The following is a 13,676-nucleotide window of genomic DNA, read 5'->3' as shown; positions in this document are numbered from 1 at the left end:
GTGAGAGGATTCACCAGAGACAGAGCGGGGAACAGAACAGGCAGACTGACCGAACACTGCTGAGGGGAGCAGCGGGCGAGACAGGAGGGGTCTGCTGCACCATGTGGGTATCTCATCAGCCGTCTGTCTGGGATTGAACCTGCCATGCAGAGGCTGCCGACAGCTTCACAGCGTTATGTTCAAGTGCCCGTGCCACCGGGGAGGCCCCTCTGCTGATTTTTCTTTTTTTTTTCCCAGTTTGACCTTTTATTGGCATCACACATATAATTTATTTGTATTAATCTTTTTTAGTTTTTATATTCCCTGTACAATTGCAACCCCGATTTTGACCCCAATCCCTCCTCCCCCCACCCCCAAAGAGTATCTCTAGTTCATAGTTGTTTGTTGATTTTGATTTTTTTCTTTCTTATAGTTATTCTTTTTCCTGTTCCCCTCTGCTGATTTTTCAACTGAGTTGTTTGGCTTTTGTTGTTGTGTTGTAAGAAATCTTTTTTTTTTTTTTTTAAAGATTTATTTATGCATACAAGAACTGTGATGTAAGCCAGAGGTACAGGTAGTGAGAGGATTCACCAGAGAGAGTGGGGAACAGAACAGGCAGATCCACTGAAATATACTGCCGAGGGGAGCAGTGGGTGAGGCAGGAGAGGTCTGCTGCGCTATGTGGGTTAGCTCCCTGGCCCTCTGGGCATTGAATTCATGCTACAGTGGCTAGCGATAGCTTGATAGCGCTGTTTTTAGCTCCTCCACCACCAGGGAGGCCCCCAGGAATTCTTCATATGTATTGAGTATTAACCTCTTAGCAGATAGATGATTTGTAAATATATTGTCCCATTTTGTGGGTTGCCTTTTCACTCTGTTGAAATGCCCTTTGATGCAGTCCTGTTTATCAGTTTTTCTATGTTGCCTGTGCTTTTGGTATCAGAGCAAAGGCATCATTGCTGTGTTGGTTCTTTAACACCTTCCTTTGTGTTTCTTCTCATGCCAGCGGATAGATATGGGTCGGTTTGATCTTATTGGCCTGGAGGGTCGTGTCTCTAGATATGAGGCGGACACATTTCTGCCCCGGCACCGCCTCTCCCGCCGGGTACTACTAGAGGTGGCTACTGCTCCTGACCCCCCACCACGACCCAAGCCAGTCAAGATGAAGGTCAACAGGTACCAGGACTGAGGAATGGGGGTGGGTTTCTGGAGAAAGTGACAACAATTGGTTGGGGGGGGAATTGGATTGGAAAGGGAAGAGCTGAAGGCTATCCTAGGCTGTTTATATGAGATTAATGCAAAGTGCTGGGGGAAGAGGGGTTGGGAGAGAGAGAAAAATAGATGGTGGTTCTGGGATGGGTCCTTGTGTTTGTAACTTTCCTGCTTAGTGATTTATCTTGGATTTTTTTCCCTTTTCTCCTTTGGGTCTTTTCCCTTTTACTTTTATACTTTTATCTTTCTTCCTCCTCTTTCCTATTCCTTATTTCCTCCCTCCCTACCCACAACTTGTTTTTTCCTCATAGGATGCTGCAGCCAGTGCCCAAACAAGAAGGCCGGACAGTGGTGGTGGTGAACAACCCACGGACTCCTCTGGGCCCTGTCCCAGTCCGACCTCCCCCAAGCCCTGAGCTCTCAGCCCAGCCCACCCTAGGCCCAACTCCTCCTGTGCTGCCAGCACCACTGATGGTGTCAGCCTCACCTGCTGGGCCCCCACTTATTTCAGCATCCCGGACCCCTGGCCCTGTTCTATTGCCCCCACTGCAGCCAAACAGTGGGCCTCTTCCCCATGGTGAGTTTTGAGGGAGTTGGGATGCTCTGGGGCATTTCAGGTAGATTTTCCAGGCCAGGGAAGTAGTTAATGAAATTAGATTGTTTGAGTAGATGGTTGGAGACAGTGGTTTGTGCTTGATGGGCTGGAGGGGAGTATGCATAATGGCTTCTGGGAGCAGGCTAAGGCTCTAGTTAGAGTATGACCAGTGTTTGTTTTGTGTCCACAGTGTTGCCATCCCCCTTGGGAGTCCTGAGTGGAACCTCACGGCCTCCCACACCAACCTTGTCCCTAAAGCCAGCCCCACCTGCCCCTGTTCGCCTGAGCCCAGCCCCACCCCCAGGGTCCTCTAGCCTCTTGAAACCCCTAACAGTGCCACCGGGCTACACTTTCCCTTCTGCTGCTGCCACCACCACTTCCACCACCACCACCACTGCTCCTACCACTGCAGTGCCAGCTCCTAATCCTGCACCACAGCGTCTCATCCTGTCTCCTGATATGCAAGCTCGCCTTCCCTGTAAGTTCCCAGGGCTTTGTGAGGGTTAGGCACTTGAGATAGGAAGAAGGTGTATGTGCTGCAGAACTGGAGAAGAAAGCTTGGGAATGGGAGAGTACCAAATTCTAGATGGCTTATGTATTAGATATTTTGCTACACAGTGGTAGTTCATCAAGAGCCTTTGAGGAGTTCACGGTCCAGTGGGGGAGGTGACACATTGATGAGTAAATGGTGATAAACCCAACAGTAAAAAATTGTTTGGGTTGAAAGGGCAGTGTTGAGGAGGGGTGGTGATTAGCTCTGTATGGTGGCAGACCGATAATGGACGTAGAGGAGATTGCTGAGCAAGCTAGTAGGATTGGAAGGAGTTGCACACCCAAAGCTCATAGCCTACAGAGGAAGGCTGAGTTTGTTGGAACATGGTAAAATGAGGGGACGTTTGGAGGAATCTGGATGCTTGTGTTTCTTGAGGGTCTGTGAAATAGAATTCAGCAGAGTTGAGCCTTGTATACATTGTCCCTTCTTTGTTCATAGCAGGTGAAGTGGTCAGCATCGGGCAGTTGGCCTCATTGGCACAACGTCCAGTGCCTAGTGCAGGGGGAAGCAAACCTCTCACCTTCCAAATCCAGGGCAACAAGCTGACTTTGACTGGTGCCCAGGTGCGCCAGCTTGCTGTGGGGCAGCCCCGCCCGCTGCAAAGTAGGTAAAACCCACCCCCTGTCCTGCCTTTTTCCTCCTCTTCCTCGTCCCCTTGTTTTTGTTGCTCTTTGCAGATGTCAGCCTTTATGTTTCTTTCCTTAGCTTTTGGTGGGTGGGGCCAAAGGGAATGGTTGGGGGGGCGGTGTCTGCTTATAATGACAAGGTTGAGGTCATTCTAGAGTCATCCCCTCTCTGTTCTTTCCCTTTCCTCTTGCCTTTGCCTCTGCCCTTCTCTGGCTGATAGCTGCTTCTTTCTCTCTTTCTCTCTTCCCTTAACCCAGGGAATGTGGTGCACCTGGTGTCAGCAGGGGGGCAGCACCACCTCATCAGCCAGCCTGCCCATGTGGCCCTCATCCAGGCCGTGGCCCCGACCCCTGGCCCCACCCCTGTCTCTGTGCTGCCTTCTTCGACCCCCAGCACCACCCCTGCCCCCACTGGCCTCAGCCTTCCGCTTGCTGCTAACCAGGGTGAGGCTCCTGGCCTTCCTACTTATGTAGCCCTTGCTGGCCTTGGTCCTTCCGGGCATACCTTGGGCTGCTATCTGTACAGCCTTCCCTCAGTGTTGTTTTTCCTTGCCAGTATTTCCAGTATCTGTCTGCTACCCTCTCCTGCCCCTGGACTTCTTCCATCCTGTGGGTCTCTTGTTTCTTTTCTACCTTCCCCTCAATGTAGCTTCCTCTTACAGTGCCACCAACCATGGTGAATAATACAGGCGTGGTGAAGATTGTAGTGAGACAGGCCCCTCGTGATGGACTGACTCCTGTTCCTCCGTTGGCCCCAGCGCCCCGGCCTCCAAGCTCTGGGCTTCCAGCTGTGTTGACTCCACGGCCCACATTAACCCCTGGTCGGCTACCCACACCTACTCTGGGTACTGCCCGGGCTCCCATAGCCACGTCCACTCTGGTGAGGCCCCTTCTCAAGCTGGTGCACAGTCCTTCGCCCGAAGTCAGTGGTGAGTCCAGGTGGCTAAGGCCAGAAATTTTGCCAGGAATGGAGATAGGGGTTTCTTAGTCATAACTTTGGTTCCTTCATTATCAAAGTACTGACTCCTGTGGACCCCAGAACTGGGTTGCCTGAGCCCTTTCCTAGTCCAAGATATATTTGTTGGAACCTTAGAGGGAAATGTCAGATTCCTTGAATCTTTAATTTCATGGTGTGGGAGTAAAGGTTTTCTGGGAAATAGGTGAAGCTTGTGGGTAAGGGAAAGGGTGGGAATAGGAGTAGGAAAAGAATTCTGGGGCTAATTCATCCTCTGTCTCCACAGCTTCAGCACCCGGAGCTGCTCCTTTGACCATCTCTTCTCCTCTCCCTGGGCCAGCCTCTCTCCCTGGGCCAGCCTCTTCTCCACTGCCAGTTCCCAACTCCTCTCCCCTTTCTAGTTCTGTGTCCTCTACAGTTTCAGTTGGAGTGTCATCTTCACTACCCATCTCTGTCTCATCCACACTTCCTGCCCCAGTCTCAGCTCCACTCACTGTCCCCACCTCAGCCCCCTTACCTGTTTCAGCTTCAGGCCCAACTCTTTTGACCAATGTGACTCCAACACTGGCACCTGTTGTCTCAGTGGCTCCTGGATTGCCTTCTTTGGCACCAACTGGGGCTTCCCCATCAGCATCAGCCTTGACTCTAGGTGTGGCCACAACTCCATCTCTGTCCCCATCTCAGGCACCTGGTCACCCTTTGTTACTGGCTCCAGCCTCTTCACATGTTCCAGGGTTAAATTCAGCCGTGGCCCCAGCATGTTCACCCGTCCTGGTGCCAGCCTCAGCTCTGGCCAATCCTTTTCCGGCAGCACCAAATCCAGCTCCAGCTCAGGCTTCCCTTCTGGCTTCAGCACCTTCTGCATCTCAGGCTCTAGCCACATCTCTGGCTCCAATAGCAGCTCCACAGACGGCAATCCTGGCTCCTCCAGCTCCTTCTCTGGCTCCTCTTCCAGTCCTGGCTCAGTCGCCAGGTCCTGCTCCTGTCCTGGCTCCATCACAGACTCCGGTTCCAGTTCTGGCTTCATCTACTCCAGGAACTCCTTTAGCCTCAGCTTCTTCACTGGTGCCATCCTCAGCTCCTGCGTTGGGTCCAACATCAACTCAAACTATGGTACCAGCCCAGGTTCCATCAGCTCTCCCAAGCCCGGTTTCTACACAGACACTGACCTTGGCCCCAGCTTTAGCATCTACTCTTGGTGGCTCGATTCCATCTCAGACACTCTCCTTAGGAACGGGGAATCCCCAGGGGCCTTTTCCAGCTCAGACATTGTCGTTGACTCCAGCATCATCCCTAGTACCAACTCCAGCCCAGACACTATCTTTGGCACCAGGACCACCACTGGGTCCCTCTCAGACACTGTCTCTGGCTCCAGCACCCCCTTTGGCTCCACCTTCTCCGATGGGCCCAGCCCCAGCTCATACACTGACTTTGGCTCCGGTATCATCTGCTTCACTCCTCGCTCCAGCTTCAGTACAAACACTGACCTTGAGCCCTGCCCCAGTTCCGGTGCCCACCTTGGGCCCAGCTGTAGCTCCAACTCTGGCACTGGCCCCAGCCTCAACACAGACCTCAGCTTCCCTGGCATCCTCCCTTGTGGTTTCGGCATCTGGCGCCTCGCCCTTGCCTGTCACCATGGTATCCCGGCTGGCTGTTCCCAAGGATGAGCCTGAGACACTGACATTGCGCTCTGGTCCCCCCAGCCCACCCTCCGCTGCTACCTCGTTCAGTGGCCCCCGGCCTAGACGCCAACCCCCACCACCACCTCGCTCCCCTTTCTATCTGGTAAGTTTTACTGCCTCAAGTTTTATTGCCTCAAGGGAGAGACAACAGGAAGTTGAGTTTCTTTTCAGTGTTGATAGAGTGGATGAAATAGTAATGTTATTATTATCTAGATTGCAAAACCTGGTTTTGCAGACTTAATACTAGAGCGTCATTGAACAGGTTTCCTCTCTTCCTTGAGCCTGTATTTGTAAAATGGGAATAATCATGTTCTACCTTTGTCAGAGATAATTGAGGACCTGATGTGTTTTTGAAATTTAATGGCTAATTTATTCCAAGCCACCTTCTTACTGGCCTCTTTGGGTCTTGATTATTTTTTTGAGTTAGTGTTGGTATCTAATTGCCCCAGTGGATAGATGAAGAAATTAACCCATTAAATTATGTTGTAAAGGTTATACAACTTGTGAGAATACAGATATGCTAAACTTCATTGCTTTGTCTTCTCCACAAGAGGAAGTCCTTGGAGATAGGAAGACTTTTCAGTCACTAAAACTATCACCATCATTAAATATTTGAATGTCTAAGGGAGAGATGACTCCAGAAAATAAAATTCCTTAAAGATTGTGAGTCTCTGACTTTCCATGGTCATCTCTAGTAGTTATTCATCTCCATGGTGATTAAGTGGTTAATAAAAGTAACTGTTTCCTGTCCTTTATGAGCTTTCTGGTAGGGGTGTGTGTGTGTGTGTGTGTGTGTGTGTGTGTGTGTAGTTTCCTATACGTTAAACTTACAACTCAGATGAAAATAAATCAGGAACTAATAAGAAAGATCTAGTTATTTCCTCCAGACCTTCTTGTCTTTTTCTCATTTTGTTATCTATCAGAGTTGCTTAATCTTTGACTCAATCCCAGTTCCTCCTCCCTCCACCCTGTCAGTGCCACTGACTTCAGCCTTGGCTTTTTCCTTATGCTGCCAGGTTGGTCTGGCTTGTTAGAAGTAGAAAGAAGAATGCCTAGATCCCTAGCTGAAGTGTGGCAACTCATGGTTTTTGCTGAAGTTTGGTTGCTCTGCAGTAAGGTAGCTGCTTCATGACACTGTTTTCTTTAGCCATTTGAGATATAAATCACATGCCATACAGTTCACTCATTTAAAGTGTACTATTACTCATTTAAAGTGACTTAGTATGTTCAGAGGGTTGTGTAACTATCACCACAGCTGGTTTTAGAACATTATCATGGCTCTTAAAGAAAGTGTCACACTCGAAGCCATTATCCTTTTTTTTTAATGCATACAAGAACTGGGGTGTAGGCCACAGGTGCGGCAGGTGAGGGGATTCACCAGAGACAGAGTGGGAAGCAGAACAGATGGATCTGTTGAAATACACACTGCTGAGGGGAGCCATGGGCAAGACAGGAGAGGTCTGCTGTGCCATGTGGTTTAACTCCCTGGCCAGGGATCAAACTCATGCTGCAGTGGCTGGCAATAGCTTGATAGTGCTGAGACTTAACCCCTGCGCCACCAGGGGGGCCCTAAGCCATTATCCTTCATCCCTTCTAGCTCCAGCTACCATTAATCCACTTTTTGTCTATTGATTTGCCTAAGGAGTCATATATTGTCTGTTGTGACTGACTCGGTTCATTTGTGTTATAGTGTATATCAGTACTTTATTTCTTTTTATTGGGTAGCACTGCATTATGTGGATGTACTTCATATGTCTGTTCATCCATCAGTGGGGGCATTTGGATTATCTTTGTGTTTTGGCTAGTATGAAAAAATCTGTTACAAATATATATATAGATTTATGTATTTTCATAGCTTTTCAGTTATATTGGATATATACCTAGGAATAGACTTGCTGGGTCATATGGTAACTTAACTGTTTGAGACTATGGACTTTTTTAGCACTACATTTAAAATTTTGAGAAGCTGTTTTTCAAAGTGACTATGCCATTTTACATTCCTACCAGCTCCTGTAATGGGTACAGGTTCTTCACATCTTTGCCAAGGCCTTTTTGATTATTGCCATCTAGTGGGTGTGAGGTGGTATCATTGATTGTAAGAATTCTTTGTGTATTCTGGAGACAAGTTTTTTTTTCAGGGAAATGATTTGGAAATATTTTCTCCTTTGCTGCTACTTTTGAGAGCTGGCCTATATTGATATTCCTGCTGTTGATATGCTTTCCTTCTCATTTAGATCACCAGGAGCCAAGAGGTCAAGCTAAGGTAGCATTCAAAAAAAGGAGATTTGGGACACTTTTTTTCAGGACCATCTCTTGCGGGGGTCCAATGTCCATCATCATTTATTTTGTTAACAGATATTTTTATTGAGCTCCCAATTTGTACCAGGTCATGAACCTGGAACCTGGATGAGTGTATAGTAAGCAAGGACAGATGTAGCTCATATTATATTGGGCTTTCAGGTTAGGGAGTAGAAGACATTAATTAAAGAATCATACAAATGTAAAATTGTAAGTATGATAAATAATTTGAAGAACAGTTGTATTAGCCCATGAAACTGAAAGCAAAAGATGGGAAAGGCTTGGGGCGGATTTCTGGTCAGCCAGGACACTCCCCTTTTCTCTTTCAGGGTGATACCTATATGTCTGTTTAGCTGTTTCCTCCCTACCTACCGTATTCTAAACTAGGCCTTGGCAGAAACCAGCCATGGATTTGATTAGCTCCTTTGAAGCTTGGCTGGTGGTTTGAGGCAGGCTTTTAATAATTGTGGGTTCATTGCAAAAAAAAATAACTTGGAATTAAAAAATAAATTAAAAATTAATTTTTAATAAATTAAAAAAATTAACTTGTTCTGGAATTAAGTGTTTATATAGGAAAGTTCTCATCTTTTCTTATACGCTTGTTTGATGTGTGGATCTTGATTTTCAGTGTTCATGCATTCTACTTTGGTAGCATACAAGGAAAAATCAAACTTGTGGCAAAGTTATTTGTAACAATGTGAGAGGAATAATTCGACTTGGAAAATTACTAAAAGCTGACTACTAAAAACTACTAAAAGCAGTGTATTTTTGAATCATAGTTTCCATAGATTTATGTTTAATTATGGGAGGAAATTTTAGGTTTTTTTAATAAGGGGACTAATTATTACTTTTTCATATTTGCTGTTTTTTTTTTCCCCCCTTACCCATAGGACACTCTGGAGGAAAAGCGGAAGCGGCAGCGGTCTGAACGCCTGGAACGGATTTTCCAACTTAGTGAGGCTCATGGGGCCCTGGCACCTGTGTATGGGACTGAAGTCTTGGATTTCTGTACCCTATCCCAACCTGTTGCCAGTCCCATCGGCCCTCGTTCTCCTGGCCCCAGCCATCCTACCTTTTGGACTTATACCGAGGCTGCCCGCCGGGCTGTACTGTTTCCCCAGCAACGACTAGACCAGCTGTCAGAAATCATTGAGAGGTTGGCAGGGCTAAGTGCTAATGGGAAGCGGGTCTTGGGGCCTCAGAGTGAATGTAGTGATTAGGGCTGGTGAAGGTGCTAGCTTCTGGGGCTTTTTAGAGTGCCGTCTTTTACCCTCTTTGCCTTCTTTTGCAGGTTCATCTTTGTCATGCCTCCTGTGGAGGCTCCTCCCCCTTCCCTGCATGCCTGCCACCCACCGCCTTGGCTGGCCCCACGTCAGGCAGCCTTTCAGGAGCAGTTGGCCTGTGAACTCTGGCCCCGGGCTCGTCCTTTGCACCGAATTGTGTGTAACATGCGCACCCAGTTCCCTGACTTGAGGCTCATCCAGTATGATTGCGGTGAGTACACTGGCCAGTAGTGGTCCCTTGGCCTCTTTCTCTGTAGTAGCGAGACTGTTATATCAGTGATGCTGTATATAAATAATCTCTGTGGATTTCATTAAATAGTTTTTATTAGGTTTTGCTATAGGCAAAATGAAATTTAGGCTGTATGATGGATTTTTGGCATTCATGAATTTGATTTTTGATGAAAGTTGAAAATTTGTCCTGCTAACTCACTTATTCAGTGATTATTTTGGTGATCATCTATTTTTTAATCATTTGGGATATAGTGACAAATAAGATAGCATGGTGTAGAGCTTTCAGTTTATGAAGAAAGGTAGTCTAAGAAAACATAGAGTAGTTGTTGTTTTGGGAAAAGGCATGGATCCTTGTATTGGTTAGAATGCATTTAACAGACACTAACTGGTAGTGCCTTCAATGACGACAGCATTTTTTGTTTATCTAATAAGAAATTCTGAGAATAATGGTGTATAGATGAGGTATCTTCATGGACCCAGGACCTTCTATTTTTTTCTACCTTGCCTTACCATTCTTTGATTTTTTTGTTTTTATTCTAATGCTTATTTTTTCATGGTCTTAAGATGATTGTCGTAACTCCAGGGAACCCATCAATGCTCCAAGCTGGAAGCAAGGGGTTGAGACAAAACACTCCTAGGAAGTCTGACTTTGTGGGAAAGAAAACCCTCCTAATTGACTTTGCTTCACAATTCATTGGCTGAAATTGGGCCATACGTACATTTCTTGAACAATCCCTAACAGAAAGATGACTAAGAGAACTGTGGCTTATTTAGACCTGTCATGATTTATCTTCTGGGGTTGGGCTGGGGCCTCCGTTGCCTGGCTTCAAGAGATCTCTGGAGGTATCCCTGTTGGACAATAGTAATTTTTGCTACAACCATGTGCAGGTAATTCTATAGTAACATGTTTGGAGATTTTCTGATAGAGAAGTTATTTTTGTGTTTGATGGGAGGTTGAATTAGGTAACCTCATAAGATCCTATGTTTCTGATTTGTGATTTTAAATCCCTGCTGTAAGTCATGACCATAGATTTGCTGATGTAAATTTGTTCTGTGTTTCAGTTGATGTAACTAGGTGCAAAACTTAAAGATATCTTGCTCAAACATAACAGAGGATTCCTTTTTTCTCCCTGAGGTCTTTATTACCCTACCCCTAATTACTGTCAAAGAAGTAAAATCCAAGACAGGAGCAGACTGAAGAGTATACCGTTAAGGAAAGAAAATATATAAATTTAAATATTATTGATTTCCTGGGCTAATTAAAACCCTGGCCTGAAACTTTGATTATCTTTTAACTACACCATTCCAATGCTAAATGTTTTCCCCATTCCAGCTTGTAGCTAGCTCCCTGTATACCTTCATATCTCTTTAGGAAAGTTGCAAACGTTGGCAGTGCTGTTGCGACAGCTCAAGGCGGAGGGCCACCGGGTGCTCATATTCACCCAGATGACCCGAATGCTGGATGTACTGGAGCAGTTTCTCACCTACCATGGCCATCTCTACTTGCGTCTGGATGGGTCTACTAGAGTTGAACAGAGACAGGTAACCTAGGCATCTACAGCCCTTAGAGGCTGACCACAGCTCTGTCCCCTTTTTCCAGGCCTGGGGTCCCAGGAAGGATACAAGTAAGCTTTGAGTCTTTTGGGGAGATTTGTCTTCCAACACTGTATTTGTTTTCCTTTCCCTCTAGGCCTTGATGGAACGATTCAATGCAGACAAACGCATATTCTGCTTCATCCTATCAACTCGGAGTGGGGGTGTGGGCGTGAACCTGACGGGAGCAGACACTGTTGTTTTTTATGACAGTGATTGGAATCCCACCATGGACGCTCAGGCCCAGGATCGTTGTCACCGAATCGGCCAAACCCGAGATGTTCACATTTATAGGTATTGCCTAGTCTCCCCTCACCTTGCTTCCCCTTGGCAGATGGTGTCTTATTAATGTGTTTGTTTACATATGACCTTCATCATCCCCAGGCTTATCAGTGAACGAACAGTGGAGGAGAACATCCTTAAAAAGGCAAATCAGAAGAGAATGTTGGGAGACATGGCCATTGAGGGAGGCAACTTTACCACAGCGTATTTTAAACAGGTACTAAGATTTAGCCTATGCAGGAGACAACTGCTATTTCTATAGGAGTTACATCTTATTAAAGAGGGTGCTTTGGCCTCCACAGACCTGGCTTATCAAGAAGTGGCACTTCTATTACTTCCAAGAACTATCAGCCTCATAGCTGTAGCCCTGAGAACAGCATTCTGAGGGTTCTAACACTTTTCCCTCTGTCCAATAGCAGACCATCCGAGAGCTGTTCGATATGCCTCTGGAGGAGACATCTGGGTCGTCTGCACCCTCTGCCCCAGAAGAGGAGGAGGAAGCTGTAGCCAGCAAGCAGACCCATATCCTGGAGCAGGTGAAAAAGGAGTGGACAGTCCCTAGAGTAGAGCAAATGTTCCAATGAGTGTTCTTTCTTGATCTGTTGAGCTGGCCAATACCACCAGTGTCTAGAGTTGGGCTAGATGCAGAAGAAGTAAGAAAAAGGTTCTTCTCTGACATAGGTAGGATCACAATAGCATTGGGCAACAGAACCTCAAGGGGCAGACCAAGAGGGGACGTCTTGGAACTGGCCATATCAGCTAGCTGGGGATTTGGTGGTAGAGAGGGAGCACTGCTGTTCCTGCTGCTTCCCAGCTTACAGTTGGCCTTTGATAGTTACAAGTTGGTTGCTTATTGGTTCACATGCTTCATATGAGACAGGATTGGAGTTCTAACTTAGACTTGCATGCTGACAATGCTTCTTAATATTTGTATTCAAGCCATCTGTTTAATCTTCTGAGCCTCACTTTTCACTTCTCTGAAATACTAATGAGAAGAAAGTAACTAAGGATTAAATGACACAATAGATGTAGGAAGTGTTTAGTATACGGTGCAAAATTCTTCCTTTCTAAATATTGATGTATATTATTATTATGTGGAAAGCTTTTAAAAGGATTAGTTCCTGGACCCATCTCAAAATCTTTTAAATCATGATTTTGGGGAGTGAATTCTGAGCATTTTATATTTTTTTCAGACGTATTTAGGAACTGTAGGTGTAGATTATCATGGGGATGATAATAAAGTGCCTTCCTCTCATTGCTGAGCATGCTCTAGGCTGCTTCCCTTGGTAATTTTGGTGTGAGCTCCTTGGATATTCATCTCAGGAAAAATCAGATGTTAGTCTATTGTCCATGCAAAAGATAATTGTGCATCTTTTTTATATTCAAAGTTTTCTGGGACTGCTTTTTTATTTTATTTATTTATTAAAGATTTATTTATGCATACAAGAGCTGGGGTACAGGCCAGAGGTGGGGGGGGGGTGAGAGGATTCACCAGAGACAGAGTGGGGAACAGAACAGGCAGATTGACCGAAGTACATTGCTGAGGAGAGCGGCGGACGAGTCAGGAGAGGTCTGCACCATGTGGGTTGCTCCCGGGCTGGCCAGGGGATCGAACTCATGCTGCAGAGGCTGCAGACAGCTTCATAGATTGTATCTTAACCCCTTGCGCCACCAGGGAGGCCCCCTGGGACTGCTTTTTTAAAATGAGCTTAAGGCTAACTGGGAAAAGGAGGTAGAGCTAGAGATCTCAAGCAGTTTTTTTGTCCCTGATGGGAGTTTTGGTCTAGTCCATTTCATCCTATGTATTGCTTTAGTAACTCAGGGAGCCCAGAGAGAGTTGAGTTCTGTTGTAAACCTGCTTTGGTGTAAACTTTTGCCAGAATGAAACCACAGAAAGTAAAGTGCTCTTGTTTTTGCCCCCCATATCCTTACAAGGCATTATGTCGAGCAGAGGATGAAGAGGATATCCGTGCTGCTACCCAGGCCAAGGCTGAACAGGTTGCTGAACTTGCAGAATTTAATGAGAATGATGGGTTTCCTGCTGGTGAGGGAGAGGAGACCAGTCGACCTGGGGCCGAAGATGAGGAGATGTCCCGGGCTGAGCAGGAAATTGCTGCCCTTGTAGAACAGGTCAGTGTTGGACTAATTTCAACAACTCCTTCTGGACTCTGTGACTCTCCTATTTTCCCTAGCAATCATAATCAAAAATGATGGGCCCTGGACACCAGACCTCAGTGTTTACCACCACTCTTCCTCCCCACAGCTTACTCCCATTGAGCGGTATGCCATGAAATTCCTGGAAGCCTCACTGGAGGAGGTGAGCCGAGAGGAGCTCAAGCAGGCAGAAGTGAGTATTTCTAGGGGATGGGGCTAGAAGTGGGAAGCTG

At 46.4% G+C, this 13,676-nt stretch overlaps 1 protein-coding gene across 1 annotated transcript in view; it reads left to right on the top strand.

Moving 5' to 3' along the window:
* Positions 1–13,676, top strand: part of SRCAP (Snf2 related CREBBP activator protein) — a 31,107-nt gene that overhangs the window by 14,626 nt on the left and 2,805 nt on the right. The window contains exons 17-31 of the mRNA XM_084250517.1: positions 986–1,155; positions 1,503–1,768; positions 1,977–2,264; positions 2,778–2,942; positions 3,224–3,409; positions 3,628–3,894; positions 4,207–5,705; positions 8,791–9,056; positions 9,192–9,394; positions 10,787–10,956; positions 11,105–11,301; positions 11,392–11,506; positions 11,706–11,825; positions 13,225–13,419; positions 13,553–13,636. Of these exons, the coding sequence (XP_084106643.1) occupies positions 986–1,155; positions 1,503–1,768; positions 1,977–2,264; positions 2,778–2,942; positions 3,224–3,409; positions 3,628–3,894; positions 4,207–5,705; positions 8,791–9,056; positions 9,192–9,394; positions 10,787–10,956; positions 11,105–11,301; positions 11,392–11,506; positions 11,706–11,825; positions 13,225–13,419; positions 13,553–13,636 (4,191 nt within the window). The remainder of the gene's footprint in view (positions 1–985; positions 1,156–1,502; positions 1,769–1,976; positions 2,265–2,777; positions 2,943–3,223; positions 3,410–3,627; positions 3,895–4,206; positions 5,706–8,790; positions 9,057–9,191; positions 9,395–10,786; positions 10,957–11,104; positions 11,302–11,391; positions 11,507–11,705; positions 11,826–13,224; positions 13,420–13,552; positions 13,637–13,676) is intronic.

The sequence above is a fragment of the Talpa europaea genome (genome assembly GCF_964194135.1).
Source record: "Talpa europaea genome assembly, chromosome: 12".
In the NCBI taxonomy this organism is placed as follows: Eukaryota; Metazoa; Chordata; class Mammalia; order Eulipotyphla; family Talpidae; genus Talpa; species Talpa europaea.
Note: the sequence above shows the minus strand (reverse complement) of the source record. Positions and strands in the feature narration are given on the sequence as shown.